At 44.3% G+C, this 21,719-nt stretch overlaps 1 protein-coding gene across 2 annotated transcripts in view; it reads left to right on the top strand.

The window, feature by feature from the left end:
* The window catches only part of fkbp15a (FKBP prolyl isomerase family member 15a), a 120,334-nt gene that overhangs the window by 70,928 nt on the left and 27,687 nt on the right, over nt 1–21,719 (top strand). Inside the window, exons 19-23 of one of the 2 annotated variants that reach the window (XM_038781516.1) lie at nt 3,988–4,090; nt 7,219–7,251; nt 18,047–18,218; nt 18,649–18,785; nt 19,074–19,229. In XM_038781516.1, coding sequence (XP_038637444.1) covers nt 3,988–4,090; nt 7,219–7,251; nt 18,047–18,218; nt 18,649–18,785; nt 19,074–19,229 — 601 coding nt within the window. The remainder of the gene's footprint in view (nt 1–3,987; nt 4,091–7,218; nt 7,252–18,046; nt 18,219–18,648; nt 18,786–19,073; nt 19,230–21,719) is intronic. The other variant, XM_038781518.1, reaches the window with a different exon arrangement.

Genomic DNA, 21,719 nt, shown 5'->3' on the forward strand with positions numbered 1-21,719 from the left:
CCTATAAAGCAGTTCTCAATCAATGAAATAATTTTATAATGTTTTGTTCCCAACTCCTAACTGCAGTGACCTATCCACAATAGTGTGATGGATATAAATTCTGTATTCTGGTTATTTTTGTTGATGCAGGCTCTTTAGTTTGTATGGACTTAATACACTTGCTTAGACACCTGTGTTAGTGGATAGAGATTCAGTAGTTGCTTTCAGAAGGAGAGGATACATGCTTGAAGAGATACAATTGAATCATAGAACATACAGTGCAGAAGGAGGCCATTCGGCCCATCGAGTCTGCACCGACCCACTTAAGGCCTGACTTCCACCCTATCCCCGAAACCCAATAACTCCTCCTAACCTTTTTTTTTGGACACTAAGGGCAATTTATCATGGCCAATCCACCTAACCTGCACGTCTTTGGACAGTGGGAGGAAACCGGAGCACCGGAAGAAACCCACGCAGACTCCACACAGACAGTGACTCAAGCCGGGAATCGAACAGGAGGATTTTACTCAATGAGTATATTCATCAATATCACCTGGACAATTAAGGCTGGAACAGGAAAGGTTAATTATCCCCTGATGCTTAAAAAAGCAGTTATTAAATTAATGAAAACCAACAGGTCAATTTCAACAGACTATCAGCATGGTCATGTTGACACAAGCCAGTAGAATGATACTACCTGAATTGCTGTTTGAAAGAGCTAGAACAGACTTGATGGGTCAAATAGCTGCTGCCTCTGCTATACCTGTCTGTGGTTCTGTGCTTTGTCAATGTGAGTGAGCTGGTTTTCATTGACTCAATATTTGCCTTTTTTAAGGCATCTGGTGCTAATTAAACCTTGCAGTATCAGCCTTACTTGTCTAGGTGTTGTTGATGAGTGTTCTTATTAACCAAGCTCTTCCAGTGTTTCATGTATAAACGTGATTGACCTGTTCTCATTCATGGTAGAGCATGTCTAAGCTGTCAGTTGACTAAAATCAGTGATGTTAGACTAGTGTCTGGGCCGCATGAGTGGCCCTCCTTCATTTCAGTGGCCCACAAGATTGAAATCAGACTTGTCGACTAACCATGACCCTATGAATAAGATTCAAATGGTAAAGGGTGGCATGTAGCACAGTGGTTAGCACTGCTGCCTACGGCACTGAGGTCCCAGATTCGATCCTGGCCCTGGGTCACTGTCCGTGTGGAGTTTGCACATTTTCCCTGTGTCTGAGTGGGTTTCACCCCCCCCCCCAACCCAAAAATGTGCAGGTTAGGTGGATTTGCCACGCTAAATTGTCCCTTAATTGGAAAAAAAATAATTGGGTACACTCACATTTATTTTTTTTAAAACTCCAAATGGTAAAAAGAAAAGGAATATTGACACTTTGGACACCGAGGAAGTGCATGGCTCTCACAGTCAGTATTGACCCCCAGGCCACAGGTTCCCCACCACTGACTTGATGCTTAAAGGCTGTTTGCAGAGAATGAAAATCAGTTTTTAATACTTGTTCCCAATTCCCAAATAAGATCATTAGAGCTGGATGAAGCCCAGACATTGACCAACATGGTTCCATCATAAATGTAGACAGATCCACCTTGGACATAATTATACATAATGCACAGGAGGATTTTACTCCATGGGTATTTTCATCAATAGCACCTGGAGTAAGGCTGGAACTGGAAAGGTTAATTATCCTCTGATGCTTAAAGCAGTTATTAAATTAATGAAAACCAACGGGTCCACTTTAACAGAATATCAGCATGGTTACGTTGACACAAGCCAGATTTGAATTTGAGCATTTGAACATGTAGCCCTTGAGCCTGCTATACCATTCAGTATGATCATGGCTGATTATTGTTCTTCATTCCACATTAAATGTATTCAACAATAGAGAATTCCAAAGGTTCACAAACCCTTTCAGGGGAAACAACCTCCTGTTTCTATCCTGTGATGCCCCTTTAGATTCTTGTATGTCTTAATGAGATCACCTATCATTCTTCTAAATTCCTGGGAGCGTAGGCCCAATTTACTCAGCCTCTTGTAGGACAGCCCTCTCTCAGGGACCAATCTAGTGAACCTTTGCTGCAGTGCCTCGTATAATCCTTCTTTAATTATGGAGACATAACTGCACACGCTACTCCACGTGCAGTCTCACCAAAGCCCTGTACAATTAGCGCAAGAGTTTTTTTTTCTCATTCATGGATTGTGGGCTGGCCCAGCATTTGTAGCCCATCCCTAATTGCTCTTGAACTGCCTGTCTTGTTTTTCTCATTTCAGAGGGGCATTTGAGAGTTTATTATTACCAAGTAAGGGATGGCAGATTTCCTTCCCTAAGTGACATTAGTGAACCAGATGGATTTTTCTAACAACAGTCGATAATGGTTTCAGACTTTTAATTCCAGATTTTTCTTGAATATCAAATTTCACCATCTGCTGTGGTGGGATTCAAACCCTTGTCTCCAGAGCATTGCCCTGGTTACCTGGAATACTAATCCAGTGACAATCCCACTACACCACTGCTCCTTCTTTATTCCTATATTCCAATTCCCTTGCAATAAAGGTCAACATGCTACATAGACGGTGGAATTGATGGGGTGATGGATAAAATTTGATAGTATTAAAAAAGGAATTGGAAGAAATGCTTGAAGGAGAGAAAATTGTAGGGCACAGTGAATTGTTGTAAGAACAAGACCACAGGGACTCCTATATAGAAGGGGCTTCAATATTGTCCCAGTCTGTGATTTTGTTTACATTGGCAGCAAATGTGAACTGTTTACAGCAGGAAGGATTAATCATCTAAGGTTCAGGATGAAGGCCTGTTGGGTTTGCATCTAGTCATTTTTTTGTTTGCCGTTCAAATTTAAGAGTAGACAGTTTGGCTTACAATGTATTAGTTGTTCATGCTGCTCTATTTTAATCCCAATTTGTTTCCCTTTTCTCCATACCCTTTGCTATCCAGGGAATGCCCCTTTTCCCTTTCAAATCTCTCTACTTGCTCTCCATCTATGAAATTGTGGGGCAGTGCATTCTACATTCCCCTGTGAAGCGTATGACTGGGAACTGGAGCTGTGTAACAACTGGTGAATGTATAATCTCAACCATGCGACTGATGCTGTCACTGGGAGCAAGGTCACCCTCAATATCCCATTCGCAATTCAGAAAAGGCAATTAAGCCAAGTCCACTGGTGCCTGGTTATTTTATAGACCAGAATAGGCCATTTAGTCCCTTGAAGCTGTTCTGCCTGATCTGAACCTCAACTCCATTTACTGGCGTTTTGCTCAATATCTCTCACTAACCTTATTAACAGTCTCAATATTGAACATTTCCATTGACTTAGCTTCACAGCTTTTTGGGGAAGGAAGTTCCAGATTTCCATACTCCTTTGTGTGGTAAAGTGCTTCCTGATTGCTCTGTTGCCAACTCAAATTTGAAAGCAATGCTCCAATACGAATTCTTCTACCAGAGGAAATAGTTTTTTTGGTGTCGACCTTTTTTGAATCCATTTATCATTTTAAAGGCACTATTGGATCTCCCTATGCATTCTAAACATAAAAATTATACAAACCAAGCTTATAATACCCTTGTAACAACTCTTTAAGCCCCAATGTCATGCCAGCAATTCTTTGTTCTGCCCTCTCCAAGGCCAGTATCGTCCATCTGTGGTTTGGTGCCCAAAACGGAGCAAGTGATCCCGAATGGGGTCTGTTCACCACTTCATAAAACTGTAGGGAAAAAAAGGGTGTAGAGGTTACAAATTTATGTATGTTGACAGACTTTAAGCATTATTGTCCACTTGATGTGACATCTGTTTATGGCTAACTTCTTTCAGAACTGCTAGTCTGACGAGTTGATGATTTAAACCTATCGAGATAGTGCATGACCAAAAATAGACTAGTCAAAATATTGTCACGCGCAGTAATTCAAACTTTGCCATGCCTTCATCCTCATTTGCTGTTATCCCTCACTTGTATTCCCCATTCCTTTGTCTGTCTCCCTCCTCTTGCAGGTATGTGGAACAGAGTAATTTGCTGATGGAACAGAGGAATGACTCTCTGATGTCCTCAACAGAGAATAACCAGGCTCGCATCTTGCTTGCAGAGCAAGAGAAGGTGAGATTATTTTGCTTACGCCCATGGAAATGGGTTAAAGTTGCAGTGAAGCTGAGGTGAACTCTGGGGTTGGAGAAGTGTTGAAGTGTGGTATTATCATGCAATATTCAACCAAAAAAAAAAGCATCGTTATCGTGACACGGTATGAACTCTTGAGTGTAATATTGCTGTAGAATATTGCAAGGTATGTAAAATGTTTAAAGTCCATTGTGAATGAAGACTTGTCATAGAAGTGTTATGGGCCAGGGTTTAGAGAACCCCAAAGTGTATCATGGAGTTCACGTGACCCACAACTTTTAATAGATTGTGATATGGGGAACACACGGCTCACTCTACAGGTGTGATACAGCAGAAATAGAAAAGTATTTATTAAAGCAAAACAATGTTTATTTTATGAACTCAAGTTAACCTTCTTAAAACAAACAGTGAACATCTTAGCATCAAATACAACCCCCAAAGACTACAACACTAAGTAAACCTTTAAGCTTTCCTTTTTAACATCCATACGACTTAAAAACAAGACCTTTATCAGAAGCACATCAGGTTAAAGTCACTACTGAAAACATTTATAATTCTGAATTCACCAAATTATCAAGAGATAGTCTTTTGATGGCAGAGAGAACAGCAGTACCCCTACTTGGTCTGGCTTCAGCTCCAACACTGAAAACGAAAACAAAACTAAAACACACCCTGCAGCCTGCTCAAAAACGGAAGTAAAAAGCTGACAGTCAACCCAGCTCCATCCACTCTCTGACATCACTGCAGCAGTAAACACCCATTTCTTAAAGGTACACTCACCACAGTCATTTATTTATTTATTTAAATTTAGAATACCCAATTATTTTTTCCAATTAAGGGGCAATTTAATGTGGCCAATCCACCTAACCTGCACATCTTTGGGTTGTGGGGGCGAAACCCACGCAGACACGGGGAGAATGTGCAAACTCCTCACGGACAGTGACCCAGAGCCGGGATTCAAACTCAGGTCCTTGGTGCCATAGGCAGCAATGCTAACCACTGTGCCACCGTGCTGCCCTACCTCAGATATTTATATTCACACACCCATTTATAAACACCCATTTCTTAAAGGTACTCTCACATGACAGAAGTCCTAGTCATAGAATTTACAGTGCAGAAGGAGGCCATTCGGCCCATCGAGTCGGCACCGGCCCTTACAAAGAGCACCTACTCAAGCCCACGTATCTACCCTATCCCCGTTACACCCACTTAACTATTTTGGACACTTAAGGGCAATTTAGCATGGCCAATCCACCTAACCCGCACATCTTTGGACTGTGGGAGGAAACCGGAGCACCTGGAGGAAACCCATGCAGACACAGGGAGAATGTGCAGACTCCGTACAGACAGTGACCCAAGCCGGGAATCGAATCTGGGACCCTGGAGCTGAGAAGCAACTGTGCTAACCAGTATGCTACCCTCCTGCCCTTGTTTGTATTGCTGACTATATATACTTTATTTAGTAAATCGTAACCTTCGAATCAGCACAGGATGGTGCTTCTTATTAATGAGTCGTGTTAATCAAAGAATACGGCTAGTGGTACAGTGTTGATGCAGAGTGGAGGGAGCTTAACTTTGCATATACCTTGATGTGACCAGAGAGTACTTGATGCTGAAACAAGATGTCTGAAATGGCAGGTGTTGCATCTTCAGCCTGAGGACAAAATTCACACAGAAATAACATAATTTGTCTTGGGGATTGGCAATACTTTCTCAGTACTGCATAGTATTATTGAGAGGAACTTTCACTTTCTCTATGGGTGGACTCTGACAATGAACTGTTTTTGAGGATGTCAGCAAACCCAAGTACCAATGGTTTCTGGAATGTTACTCTCCTCTACTGTTCGTGAGGAGTTTGCGCATTCTCCCCGTGTCTGCGTGGGTTTCGCCCCCACAACCCAAAGATGTGCAGGTTAGGTGGATTGGCCACGTAAAATTGCCCCTTAATTGGAAAAAACAATTGGGTACTCTAAATTTAAATCTTTCCAGGTTCACTTGTGCTGTCGCCTTTTGAGCCATAATGCACAGGTGTTCCCTCAACTCTATTCCATGCAATTTCCATGCAGATAACGGTTTGTGACTGCACAGTGCTGTAATTGATGAAGCTTATTCTTCTGACTTCATTCCAAGAGCAATCTCTAACTGCTGTTATGATTTGGAATGGTTGAGTGATTCCGGGATAATTAAATCACTTGCAAAAGACAAAATAATCCTGCCTTTGAATGAAGTTTCATCTCCACATCCTTAATCTGGAGAATTTTAGATTATTTTTTGTTGTTACCTGCCTCATTGCATTGTTAATTTCCTTGCTGCCGCTACCTTCAAAGGCAAGTGATGCTCAAACTGTGCACTCTTATGTGTTGTGGAACCAAGGGCAGAACACATGGCTGTCGTAGAATATCTAACCAGTATCATGTAAAAATAAACTCTACGTTTCCTCTCCTCATCTGAATGTGCGAGTGTGCAGTCATGCAGGCGTCAGATACCCTCCTCTGTCTTACCCAAGGGGGAATGATGAACATTATGTTTTAATGGGCTAGTTAAGCATTGGGGGGGGGGGGGGGGGGGGCAGCTGTCAATCCTGTCCTCATTTGACAATGCACATGTAAGGCATGGATAGCAATCATGAGTGAGTCTTTCTCTTTTGTTAAGTGTGCTGAGAACAGTTCTCTTAGGCTATTTCCTTGGATCAAGGCATTCATTCTTAATAAGTAAAGTCCCAGTGTTTATTTTGTATTTAATTGCTTCTTCAATATGATTTGAACAAGCAAAGGGTGAAAGTTATACCAAATATAGCAATCTCGGGTGCATTCTGCTCAATATCAACTGAGGAAGTCTTGTACGCATGAGGAGTCTAAAATCCAATGCCAGGTGGGTCAGGAACGGCTTAGACACAACTGCACAAGTGGTATGGGAATGGAGTTCTGCTCAGTGTGATGTGCTGAATGCCAAGCATGGTGTGTGTTATATTTGATGTTTGAAAGCTGCCAATTACATTTGCTGAGGAGACAAGAATGTGGGAACGCTTTAAGTGACTGTTGCTTTCATGCAAGCCTTTGTGCTCACTGTACGTGTGCTTCACTTACTGTCAGTCTACTTTCTCTTCTCAGCTTGCACTGCCAGTGGAGTTGGCAAGAGCTCAGGTGAGGGAGCCCATCTTGTGCTTTTAGTGTGTGCTTGGCATCATTTTCCAACCTTTCTGGGTTAAGTTGGCCTCTTAAATAAAGCAAGGTTCTGGTCAACTGGAACATGATGCAACCTCCTTCCCTGCTACCGCAGTGTGCTTAACAACAGCAGAAAACTCCATCTCTGCTCAGTTTACCATTTGCAAATTATTATCTTGCCTCCGCTCGCTTTCATGCTGCCCTCCCACACTTCATCCCAGCACTTGCACCTCCTCAAACAGCGAATAAGCAAACAGCATCTGGTGCCATTCTGCTTTTCACCACTCTCCTCCCATCAACGCTTTTCTACTTGTTCTGAAGAAAGTAGCTTCTTGCTGGCTCCACAGATACTGTTCATCTTGCTGAGTGTCATGGATTACAACCTTGGACTTGGGAGAGATATAGTTGTCCTACTCTTCACCCAGTACCCCAGTCTGTGTCGTGCAATATGCACATGTTTCAGAGGCTCTCTAAAATGCAAGTCAATTAGTTGAAGGTGCATGTGATGGATTGTGTGGTGCCTGACTTTGACATTGTGCCTGATGGAAGAGCTTCACCTTCAGAGAATGTCTGAGATTTGAGTGTGCTCTGCGTGTGTGGGAGGGAATTGTGAACCGCTGTCCTGCTTCACCGGGTTGTTTGTCAAGCGCTAATTATTTGGGATCTGTCAATGTCCAGCATTCCCTGTCTGCCGGGATGCACTGATTACTCATCCTTGTTCTCTATTATTGGGCCACTGTGTAATAAATCAGTACTCGAGTTGCCTCATGTTCTTGGCTTGCAATCTGTCCTCCTGTTGAGATTAGATGGTTTGTGCGTTTGCAATTCCATGTACACCCACTATGAGACATGCATCTATGTTAAACTCAAATTTGATACTTGGAAGTGCTTGAAATGCCAAGTCTGCTTTTATTCCAAATTATGGAGTAGCCCATCATCCCAGTTATAGGTCATCACAACCAGCAACAACCTACAGCCTCTAAAGCAATTTTCAAACCACACGATTGTAATGCCCAAGAACTGAGATAGGGAGTTGCTCTCGCTCACCTCTTTCCTACTTGCTGAGTGTAATTTTGTACACTGCAATGATTATTGAATTCAAAATGTTACTCTGCTGATGCAATACTGAGATCATGCAATATACTGAACATCAAGCTAATTGTGAATGGCTGCTTTTGTTAACATCACAGCTGGATCAGATTTAATGCTCCGAACTGGTTACAATATACCAGTTGATCCAATAATCCAGTGTTTTATACAGGCGTTTATCATAACTTTGCTGTTTTACTCTATACCCCGGCTTACAAAGTTCAGGATGCCATAAGCTTCAACCATTTTCTTAACCTACCCTGCTACCTTCAATAATTTGTGCGCATATACCCCAAGTCCTTTTTCCCCTACACCCCATCATGTCTGTTTTACATTGTCTCCCCTTGTTCTTCCTACCATAATGAATCATTTTACATTCTCCATTAAATTTTATCTGCCACTTGTCCATCCCATTCCACCAGCCTATCTATGTCCTCCTGAAGTTAATACCATCTTCCTCACAGTTATCCATGTTTCGTGTCACCTGCAAATCTTTTTGCAGATTGTACTTCTTATGCGCAAGTCTGGTTCATTAATATATGTAACAACCTTATGCGCAAGTCTGGTTCATTAATATATGTAACAACCTTATGCGCAAGTCTGGTTCATTAATATATGTAACAACCTTATGCGCAAGTCTGGTTCATTAATATATGTAACAACCTTATGCGCAAGTCTGGTTCATTAATATATGTAACAACCTTATGCGCAAGTCTGGTTCATTAATATATGTAACAACCTTATGCGCAAGTCTGGTTCATTAATATATGTAACAACCTTATGCACAAGTCTGGTTCATTAATATATGTAACAGAATCATAGACTTGTCACAGAACAGGCGGAGACCATTTGGGGCATTATGTTTGTATGAGCTCTCCAAATCAGCAATTCACTTAGAGCCATATCAGGAAAAGCAGAGGTCCTAACATCTACTTAAGCCCACGTCTCCACCCTATCCCCGTAATCCAGTAACCCCTCCTAACCTAACCTTTTGGACATCTAAGGATTTAGCATGGCCAATCCACCTAACCTGCACAGCTTTGGACTGTGGGAGGAAACCGGAGCACCTGGAGGAAACCCACACAGACATGGGGAGAAAGTGCAAACTCCACACAAGTCAACTGAGGCCGGAATTGAATTCCGGACCCTGGAGCTGTGAGGCAGCATTGCTAAACACTGCTGCCCCCAATGGCCAAAACTTTGGTCAAAATAGTAAGTATCAAATAGTGTCTTAAAGGAGGAAAGATGGATTGAGGGGTTTGAAGAGGGAATTCCAGACTTTAGGGCCTTGGCAGATGAAAGAACATTACCCAATGAGAACACTCATGGGCTAGAATTAAAGGCGTGCTGATATCACAAGGTTTGGGGGGTCAATGAATATTTCGGAGATAGGGAGGAATGAGGCCATGGAGGGATATGGAAACACATATCTGAAGTTTAAAATTGAGGCATTGCTTAACCAGGAGCCATGGGCAATGGGTGCACAGGACTTGCTGCAAGCAAGGACACAGGCAGCAGGAGTTTTGGATGCCCTCAAGCACAACATGGATACTCCTTCTCTTCTAATGTCCCTGTTCTTTCTAAAGACCTAGAATATGTTATATTTATCTTCCAGTCATGCCAAGCTTATATCTAGTTGTCAGTGATAGCCACTATGTCATATCCATCAAAATGATTTTAATCTTCAAATTGTTTCACTGCTTGCATTACATGCTTCAGTTTACAGGTATTGCAGACCTTCCCCCTTGCCTGTTTTCTCATGCATTTTTAAATCACATACCCTACTCTTTATTAATCCTGCTATACTTTTGATTAATTCACAGGAGATGGGCATTACTTTCAAGGCCAAAATCTATTGCCCATCCCTAATTGCCCTCAAGATGGCAGCTAGCTTTCCTGGACCACTGTGATGTGTGAGATTATAGGTACATTCTTATTGATAAGTAGAGAATTCCAGGGTATAGGTCAACAGACAGTGAAGGAACAGCGATATATTTCCCTAGTCAGGATGGTGTGCAACTTGGAAGGGGAACTTGCAAGTGTAGCCGTTTCTATACTCCTGCTGTCTTTGCCCTTTTCTCTGCAGTAGAGTTTGGAAGGTAGAAGAAAACTTGGCTTCGTTCTCGTGCCTTTTTTTAGTCTTTAAGTTATTTTAATTTATGTAGATAAGTGGAACCAGGGGATACAATATATTTGGATTCTCGACAAACACTTGATAAAGTAGCACAAGTGAGGCTTTCGCAAACAATTAGGGATCACGGGATTGGGGGCAATATAGGAACGTAGATTCAGTATTGGTAAACATTATGAAAACACGATGGTAGGGTGCAACTTGAGTCCTGCAAGCATCATTGCTTGGGCCTCAGCTATCTAAAATTAATGCGATGGGGGTGAGTTTACATCAGCAGGCTGAAGGGGATGTTCAGCCTACTCTTGCTGCTATATCTTGCGTTAGTATTATAGCTGTTTCAAAATGTAAAGGTAAGTCCTGCAGCTACAGGCTAGTAAGTTTAAACTTACTCCTTCTGCACTGTAAATTCCATGAATCTATGTCCTAATATCACCTTATGTGGCTTGTCATTAAATGTTGTTGTATAATTACCTTCTTTTGAACATATCGGACCCACTTCTAATGGTGTGGGATATAATGGGGCTGTTGACTCGATCTGGGGCTTTCTCGGGATACAGCCTAAATGTGGAGAAGAGTGAGCACTTGCGGTTTCTCCGCCGGAGTTGAGTGTGGTGGTTGGGTTGCCGTTTCATGTAGCGACCTCCCACTTTAGGTATCTGGGGGTGCAGTTGGCTCGAGATTGGACCCAGCTCTATAAATTGAACTTCACGAGCCTCACCAACCACCTGCGGAAGACACTCCTCCAACCTGAGCGGCAGCACCTTGGCAAGAATCTTGGCATCCACATTGAGTAGAGATATCAGCCGGTACGACCCGCACTCTACCGGTTCCTTATCTTTCTTCAATAGAAGCAAAATTGAAGCCTCCCTCATCGTCTCTGGGAGTGCCCCCCTTGCCACTGCATCCTCAATTGTGAAGCGTCTTGATTTTCTAACAGATTCACCACAATAATATTTTGAGATGGGGAGGAATGAGGCCATGGAGGGGTATGGAAACAGATGTGAAGTTTAAACTTACTCCTTGATAAAGTAGCACATTGAGGCATTGCGTAACCAGGCTAGAAGAGCTAAGTTCTGAGAATAGGATATATAGACAAGGTTTGTCTTCCTTTAAGCATAAAAGATTAAGGCTTGACATGATGAGGTGATTTGATAGTGTATATGAAGAGAAACTGCTCTTTGCTTGGGAAGCCCTGAACAGTGTGACCTTGGAGTTAGGCCATTCAGGAGTGCTACTGAAAGTCCTTAACACTTTTAAAATTCTTTCCCAGGAGGTGGGTGTCCCTAACTGCCCTTTAATTGAGCGGCCATTTAAGAGTCAAGCACATTGCTGTGGGCCTAGATTACCATGTCGGTCAGACCAGATAAGGAAGTCAAATTTCCATTCCTAAAGGACATTAGTGAACGAGATGGGTTTTTATTTTAATTTTTGCAATATTTTTAAGTTTTTCACTTTTTATGCATTTAAAAAATAAAACACACCCTACCCCCAAACAGAACTAATAGAAAAAGAAAAACTAAAAACAACCCCCGGTACCCCACACGACAGCATGGAGTTCACCCTGTGCAACACTTCACACCACACCCCATCGTCCAGTTCCATTCCCAGCTTACCCTCCCACTTAGCCTAACCCCCTCCAGCGGTACCATATTCTCCAGAATCCTCCCATAAATCCCTGAGGTACCCCCCTCCTCCGTGCCTGTCACTGACAGCACCCCCCCCCCCCCCCCCTCCCCCCCCGGCCTTGCCGTACTGTCAAAGCCTGAGTGAAATACCTGTCTAACCCAGTCCTTATGAAGCCTTACACGGTTTTCACCTGCAAATGCGTATCCTGCAGCAACACCACATTGGCCCTCAAGCCCATCAAGTGGGCAAGAACCCTTGCCCACTTTACTGGCCCTCCCAATCCCGCACCTTCCCTGTTATTATATGAGCGGGGGGCCGCTCACCCCCCTGCCCCAGCATACCACTGAAGGAGAATCCGAATACCTAGCCCCACCCCACGAATGAGACCAAGAACTACTCCCAATCACCATCAGCCACCTTCACCCCACCCAACCACTTCCTTCTCTCAGTCTCCACCTCCCCTATTCACACCTTCTAAGTAAGCCAAAACCTGCCTATCCGGGTTCAGCCGACCGCAGCCCCTTCCCCCACCTCACTCCCGTTCACTGGCCAACTCCTGTTTGCTAGTGATGGCTCCTGCCAGAGTCCCCACCCGCCGCGTCCATAACAAAGGAGCTAAAAGCAAATACCTTCAGCAACTCCACTTCCTGTGAAGCGAGTTTGTCGTTAGAACATAAAACACTACAGCGCAGTACGGGCCCTTCGGCCCTTGATGTTGCGCCGACCTGTGAAACCATCTGAAGCCTATCTGACCTACACTATTCCATTTTCATCCATATGTCTATCCAGTGACCACTTAAATGCCCTTAAAGTTGGCGAGTCTACTACTGTTGCAGGCAGGGCGTTCCACACCCCTACTACTCTCTGAGTAAAGAAACTGCCTCTGACATCTGTCCTATATCTCTCACCCCTCAATTTAAAGCTATGTCCCCTCGTGTTGGTCATCACCATCCGAGGAAAGAGACTCTCACTGTCCACCCTATCTAACCCTCTGACTATCTTATATGTCTCTATTAAGTCACCTCTCAGCCTTCTCCTCTCTAACGAAAACAACCTCAAGTCCCTGAGCCTTTCCTCGTAAGACCTTTCCTCCATACCAGGCAACATCCTAGTAAATCTCCTCTGAACCCTTTCCAAAGCTTCCACATCCTTCCTATAATGTGGTGACCAGAACTGCACGCAGTACTCCAGGTGCGGCCGCACCAGAGTTATGTACAGCTGCAGCATGACCTTGTGGCTCCGAAACTCAATCCCCCTACTGATAAAGGCTAGCACACCATATGCCTTCGTAACAGCCCTATTAACCTGGGTGGCAACTTTCAGGGATTTATGTACCTGAATGCCGAGATCTCTCTGTTCATCTACACTACCAAGAATCTTGCCATTAGCCCAGTACTCTGCATTCCTGTTACTCCTTCCAAAGTGAACCACCTCATACTTTTCCGCATTAAACTACATCTGCCACCTCTCAGCCCAGCTCTGCAGCTTATCTATGTCCCTCTGTATCCTATAACATCCTTCAGCACTATCCACAACTCCACCGACTTTAGTGTCGTCTGCAAATTTACTCACCCAACCTTCTGTGCCCTCCTCTAGGTCATTTATAAAAATGACAAACAGCAGTGGCCCCAAAACAGATCCTTGCGGTACACCACTAGTAACTGAACTCCAGGATGAACATTTGCCAATCAACCACCACCCTCTGTCGTCTTTCAGCTAGCCAATTACTGATCCAAACCGCTAAATCACCTTCAATCCCATACTTCCTTATTTTCTGCAATAGCCTACCGTAGGGAACCTTATCAAATGCCTTACTGAAATCCATATACACCACATCAACCGCTTTACCCTCATCCACCTGTTTGGTCACCTTCTCAAAAAACTCAATAAGGTTTGTGAGGCATGACCTACCCTTCACAAAGCCGTGTTGACTATCGCTAATCAACTTGTTCTTTTCAAGATGATTATAAACCCTATCTCTTATAACCTCTTCCAACATTTTACCCACAACCGAAGTAAGGCTCACAGGTCTATAATTACCAGGGTTGTCTCTACTCCCCTTCTTGAACAAGGGGACAACATTTTCTATCCTCCAGTCTTCCGGCACTATTCCTGTCGACAAAGACGACATAAAGATCAAGGACAAAGGCTCTGCAATCTCCTCCCTGGCTTCCCAGAGAATCCTAGGATAAATCCCATCTGGCCCAGGAGACTTATCTATTTTGACATTTTCCAAAATTGCTAACACCTCCTCCTTTTGAACCTCAATTCCATCTAGCCTGGTCGACTGAACCTGAGTGTTCTCCTCGACAACATTGTCTTTCTCCAGAGTAAACACTGACGAAAAATATCCATTTAACGCTTCCCCTATCTCCTCTGATTCCACACACAACTTTCCACTACTATCCTTGATTGACCCTAATCTTACTCTTTTGTTCCTGATATACCTATAGAAAGCCTTAGGGTTTTCCTTGATCCTATCTGCCAACGACTTTTCGTGTCCTCTCCTTGCTCTTCTTAACCCTCCCTTTAGCTCCTTCCTGGCTAACTTGTAACTCTCAAGTGCCCTAACTGAGCCTTCATGTCACATCCTAACATAAGCCTTCTTCTTCCTCTTGACAAGTGCTTCAACTTCCTTATTAAACCACGGTTCCCTTGCTCGACAACTTCCTCCCTGCCTGACAGGTACATACTTATCAAGGACACGCAGTAGCTGTTCCTTGAAAAAGCTCCACATTTCGATTGTACCCATCCCCTGCAGTTTCCTTCCCCATCCTATACATCCTAAATCTTGCCGAATAGCATCATAATTGCCTTTCCCCCAGCTATAATTCTTGCCTTGCGGTATATACCTATCCCTGCCCATTGCTAAAGTAAACATAACCGAGTTGTGATCACTATCACTAAAGTGCTCACCTACATCTAAATCTAACACCTGGCCGGGTTCATTACCCAGTACCAAATCCAATGTGGCCTCGCTCCTCGTTGGCCTGTCTACATACTGTGTCAGAAAACCCTCCTGCACACACTGTACAAAAACTGACCCATCTATAGTACTCGAACTATAGTATTTCCAGTCACTATTTGGAAAGTTAAAGCCCCCCATAACAACTACCCTGTTACTCTCGCTCCTGTTGAGAATCATCTTTGCAATCCTTTCCTCTACATCTCTGGAACTATTCGGAGGTCTATAGACAACTCCCAACAGGGTGACCTCTCCTCTCTGTTGTGTCACGACAGAGCTTCCTCCATCCCCTTCAGTGTCTTACCATGCTCCTGCCATGCCGTCTGTCTTTCCAAGAGCCTCCTTTATCGGGGCCAATGAGTCTTTCACCGATTTCTTTTTTTTTTCTAATAAACAATTTTATTGAGGTAGTTTTTGGCTTTGTAAACAGTTACAGACATCAACAGAAAGAAAGCAAAAAAGGCAAAAATGTGCAAACATCCATGTACTTTCAATACTTCAATTGTAACATACTGCAGAAGCCCGCTCCTCTCCCACCGGTACTACCCGCCATTTTTTCCCTCCTACTCTACTCTACTCTACCCCCCTCCCCCCCCCCCCACCCCCTGCTGACGCTCACTCTCCCGCAAAGATGTCAATAAATGGTTGCCACCTCCGGGCGAACCCCTGTACAGATCCCCTCAAGGCGAACTTAATTTTTTCCATACCCAGGAAACTCGACATGTCCGCAAGCCACAACTCAGTCTTCGGGGGCTTTGAGTCCCTCCACGCCAATAGTATTCGTCGCCGGGCTATCAGGGAAGCAAAGGCCAAAACATCGGCCTCTTTCTCCCCCTGGACTCCCGGGTCTTCCGAAACCCCAAAAATTGCTACCCCTGGACTCATCACCACCCTTGTTTTTAGCACCCGGGACATGATCCCCGCAAATCCCTCCCAGTACCCCCTCAGCTTAGGGCATGCCCAAAACATGTGAACGTGGTTCGCTGGTCCGCCCGCGCACCTCGCGCATTTGTCCTCTATCCCAAAGAATTTGTTCATCCGAGCCACCGTCATATGGGCCCGGTGAACGACCTTAAATTGAATCAGCCCGAGCCTAGCACATGTCACGGTCGAATTTACCCTACTCGGGGCCTCTGCCCACAGCCAGTCCTCCATTTTCCCGCCTAGCTCCTCCTCCCATTTAAGTTTCAGTTCCTCTGTCTGGGACCCTTCCTCCCTCATGAGCACCTTATAAATACCCGAGACTCTACCCTCCCCTTCTTCCCCCCCCCCCCCTAGAGACTATCCTGTCTAGGATCCCCATTGGCGAGAGGCGTGGGAAAGATGGGACCTGTCTACGAACAAAGTCCCGCAACTGTAGGTACCTAAAATCATTTCCCCTTACCAACCCAAATTTCTCCTCCAAGCTCCTCAAACTCGCAAAGCTCCCTTCCAGGAACATATCACCCACCCTTCCCACCCCCGCCCACCGCCCTTTCACCGATTTCTTAAAGAGTGCCCATCATCTCCCTCCTTTGCCACTCAGTGTTTGGCAAATTGCCATTCAAACTCCATCACCTCAGCCAGCGCATCCATTGTAATGGGCACAGACCCGCCGGGCAAGCTCGCTCCCGCCATCTTTCCTCCAACCGCACTCCGCACCTTCGTCGACTCTGCAAGCGGACTAGAACTTGCTCCCTTTCTCCCAGTATTCTTTATTGGGATTTTGACATTCTCTAGTGCCCACAACTCTTAGGATATGTTTACACAAACGTGCGACACGTCGCCACTGGAAGTCCACCAGACGGGTTTTTAATTTCTGCCATGGTGGAATTTGAACCTGGGTCATCAGAGCATTACCCTGGGTCTCTGGATTACGAGTCCAGTGACAATATGCCTGCGCCATCGCCTCCTCGAACAAATGGTCACAAAAATATGGAACACTTCACAGCCAATAACGGAAAAAGCTGTTGCAAGGTAAACTGAAATTTTCAGAACTGAGATGAATACATTTTTAAAAATTGTTATTAGATGCAATTGTTATGGAACCAAGATGGGTGAATGGAGTTAGGATCCAGATCAGCCAGGAATAGGCTTGAGGGGCTGAATGAACCACTGCTGTCCCTGATTTCCATTGTTGGGCCATTTATAATACATAGTGCTGGAAATGCTCAGCTGGTCAAGCAGCATCTTTGGAGAGAAACATTTCCGGTTGAGATGGCCCTTTTGCTCCTTTAAAAAAAAACTTGAGTCCCCAATTGTCTTTTTTTCTAATTAAGGGGCAATTTAGCGTGGCCAATCCACCTACCCTGCACATCTTTTTGGGTTATGGGGGTGAGACCCATGCAGACACTGGGAGAATTTGCAAACTCCACACAGATAGTGACCCGGGGTCATGATCGACCGGAGTCCTCGTCACCCTCAGGCAGCAGTGCTAACTTTTCATTACTTCTAGGTCACCTTGACCTGAAACATTAACTGTGTTTCTGTCTCAGTTGCTGCCTGACCAGCTGAGTATTTCCAGCATTTTTAATTTCCAGCATCCACAGTATTTTGCTTTTGTGCTAGGCTGTTTATGGTTTGGTTTTCACTGTGCTGAGAGACCCAAACCTGGTGCTACACAAGTGTATTGGAGAAAGAATCTTGAGACAGACATGAGGGTTTTTGTGCATAGATTTTAACTTAAAAATGTAATAGATGAGTTATTTTATGACATTCCATGAATTGTGTCGAGCACATGAGAAATTGATGTCACTGTGTTGAAGATCTCCTGTTTGGAGATTTACAGTCATGGCAGTCTGAGATTGCCTATATTCAGTGTTCATATAACATGGTTGCTTTGCCTGTGGCCATCTTGCTTTTGGGTCTGTCGAAGGCTTTTGCATATTTATCAGATTGGTTAGCCTGTATTGCGGGTGCTCTTTAGCCAAATGTCAAGTCGGCTGAAGTAAAAGTCCTGATTTTGTTTTTCCGTTCTGACTCAGGTTAAGGTGACTGAAGAGCTAGCAGTGGCCACCGGCCAGGTTGCCAAGCTACAGCTGGAGCTCACAGCTCACCAGAAGAAGGAGATGGAGCTACGTAGCCAGCTCGCATCGGCATTGCAGGAGGCAGAGGGTCAAAGGTTACGGCTCAACAACGTGGAAGTACAGTTAACAGGTACACAGGATGGCTCAGAACTCCTTGGGATGCAAATCCAGGAGTAGGGAAGAGAGATCTGAGTATATTCACAGAAACGTTTGAAGGTGATAGGGCAGATTTGCTATTTTTTTTTAAAAGCACATGGGCTTTACAAAAGAACAAAAACAAGGGAGCTATGTTACATTTTATAAATCACTGTTTTGACCTCTGAATACTGAATAGTACCAGTGATGATGGTCTTGAGTGGAGAAGCTGAATTTATTTTCTGCTTAGTGCTGATAAAATTCAGGAGAGATTTTTAAAAATATAAATGTTTGGGCAGACATGGAGGCTGCAACCAGTCCATGGTGGGTTACTCCTACAACTGCCTGTCTCGCTGAGGGAGGGTATTGTGTCTGGCATGCTCAGTAGCTGATTTGTTCACCAGTAACCAGTTTGTGTGTCTCAGAGCTGCAGGAGTTGTCGGAGCGTACTGGGACTAGGTGCAAAGCAGAGAAACAAAGGCGCAAGGAGCTTGAGGTGAAGGTGGCCAGCCTGGAGGAGGAGCTTGTGGACCTGCGAGTGGAGAAAGAGAACCTGGAAAAGGTAGAGAGAGAGAAATGATTAAATTGGATAGGCCTTAAAGGCTACAGCTGTGATTGATCCAGAATGCTTCCTTGTTTGTTACGGCCTTCTCTATCTTGCCAGTTTGACAGTGCAGCGTGTGGTTTAAAAGCGTGCTGTGCAATGAGATGGTGCAATGCAACTTTGTACCCATGCATTCCTGGCGACCCTGTGCTATGCCTGATGTAGGCTGGAGATGTGCTTCTCTCCAGGTAGAACTGGGGTGAACTGCCTACCATTCTCTGTGGTAATTGAGCCTTCTGTGCTCAGAGTTTAGCAGAAAGGAAGAGAAAAGCTGGAACGGAGCGACAACGAGCGGAGGAAGAGATGGACGAAATCCGGAAATCATATGAGGAGGAAATGGAAAAGGTGCGGTCGTTGCTGAAGAAAACCCGAACATCGACTGACCAGGCCGCAGCTGAGCAGGTAAAGAGATCGACACTGCAGCACAGCAGCTGGGAATGGGAGGGAGGAAGGTGCCATTCGCAGCCATGTTTAATGTTCCTGACCACATGCTGGGTTCAGGGCCTTTGATTTACAGCTCGAGTACAACTAGAGTTCCTGATCTCAACCGAAGACGGCCACCAGAGGGGGAGTGATTAAAATGAGTGATGTTCAAGAGGTCAGAATGAGAGAAGCACAGCGATCCCATGTGGGTTGTGGGGTAAAAATTACGATTTTAAAATCAAGTGTTGCTTGATTGATTCAGTGTAGATCATTGATGGCAATGTGACTGAGGGTAAGTTTAGACGCAGGCAGCAGAGTTTTGGGGTGGCCTCTGGTTTCTGAATGATAGAATATGGGAGAACAGCTAGGAGTACGTTAGATTGTTTAGAAGTAACAAAGTTTTTCTTTTTTTTCACATTTTCTCCCAAATTTACACCCAACAATAAACAATAATCAGTAACGAATGTAATGTCATTCCCCATATCAATAACAACGATCCTATCCTCCCACCAGACCCCAAACATTGCCCGCATGTTAACATAAACAAATGACAAGGAATCAGGAATCACCCATAGTTAGAAGTAATAAAGCTATAAGGATTCCAACACAGATGAGCTGAGAGAAGGTTAAGAGGTGTTTGTGAATGTCGATTGGGGAGTTTGCATGGTGGGAGAGATTTAGGGAGGAGAGGACAGCAATAACCTCAAGAGGAGAAAGAACATAGTGATTTCAATGTCCATCTCCACCAATTGTGGATGCAAAGTTGTCCAGTGCAGAGGTTCAAGGATGAAAGCAGTGAAGATATCTTGTTGATTACATTTTTATTGTACTTGGGAGAATGGTGGGGAAGGATGATGGAGAAAAAGAGAGGTAGAATAAGGTGAGATGCTAAAAGGAGAAGCAAGGGATTAACGAAGGTGCCAGCGCGGGGAATGTGGCGACGAGGGGCTTTTCACAGTAACTTCATACTTGTGACAATAAAAGATTATTATTGTTATTAAATGCCACACCACTAATCTGACATTCTGGCTTTAATTTAACAATCACTTTGGATAAAACCCAGAAATTACTTCATTGTGCATTTTCTCCAAGCATGTATACTCGTTTCCTGATTGCAGGATGGACACAGATGATGAGGCCATTGTTCCATCCTGCCGTATCACAAGGAAAAAAAAAGATTATCTCCCCAACATAGCCTCCAGCTAGGATGAAAAATGTGATCTCCTATCCAGCACAATGTTCTTGCACTTGCACTATCACAGAATAATACCATGCAGAAGGGCCCTTCGGCCCATCGAGTCTGCACCGACACATGAAAAACACCTGACCTACCTACCTAAACCTATTTGCCAGCGTTTGGCCCATTGCCTTGAATGTTATGAGATGCCAAGTGCTCATCCAGGTACTTTCTAAAAACAAAAATTTAGAGTATCCAATTCATTATTTCCAACTAAGGGGCAATTTAGCGTGGCCAATCCACCTAACTTGCACGTCTTTGGGTCTGTGGGTGGAAACCGGAGCACAGTCAGTGACTCAGCGGGGAATTGAACCTGGGACCCTGGTGCTGTGAAGCTACAGTGCTATCCACTTGTGCTACCGTGCTCCCCCGTGGCCAGAGGGAAATTAAAAATTAGGGTCAAAGCCCTTGCAATCTCCTCCCTTGCCTCCCACAGCAGCCTGGGAAACAATTCATCTGGATCTGGAGACTTGGCCACCTTTAAACCTGCTAATAATGCCAATACCTTGTCACTCCCTATGTCAATTTGCTCAAGAACCTCTGTCTCTCTCTCCCTGAGTTCCATACCTACATCCTTATTCTCTTGGGTGAAGACCGAAGTATTAATTCGACACCCTACTAATGTCCTCTGGCTCCACCCACAGATTGGGCCCTACTCTTTCCCTGGCTATCCTCTTCCCATTGATGTAGAATATCTTGGGACTTTTACCAGCCAGTGCTTTCACATATCTCCACTTTGATTTCCTAATTGCTTTCTTAAGCTCCATCCTGCACTTTGCTTCCGTTGATTTGCTACCCTTGTACTTGCTAAAAGCCTCTCTCTTCCACCTCATCGTATCCTGAATGTCTCTGGTCATCCATGGTTCTCGGGGCATGTTACTCCTTCCTATCACCCGAGGGGAAACATGTTGGGCCTGCACCCTCCCCATTTCCTTTTTTAATGCCCCCACTGCTCTTCTGTAGATTTCACCACAAGTAACTCTTCCCAGTCTACCATGGCCAAATCTTGCCGTAAGCTACTAAAATCCGCTCTCCCCAATCCAAAAACGTATTTTCTAACTTATCTATTTCTTTGTCCATAACGAGCTTAAATTGTACCATGTTGTGGTCGCTATCACTAAAATGCTCCCCCCACCACCATCTCAACCACCTGTCTGGCTTCATTTCCCAGAATTAGGTACAGAACTGCACCCTCCCTTGTTGGACCTTCCCCATTAAAAATTCTCTTGTAT

This window comes from Scyliorhinus canicula, chromosome 21, assembly GCF_902713615.1.
Source record: "Scyliorhinus canicula chromosome 21, sScyCan1.1, whole genome shotgun sequence".
Classification (NCBI taxonomy): domain Eukaryota; kingdom Metazoa; phylum Chordata; class Chondrichthyes; order Carcharhiniformes; family Scyliorhinidae; genus Scyliorhinus; species Scyliorhinus canicula.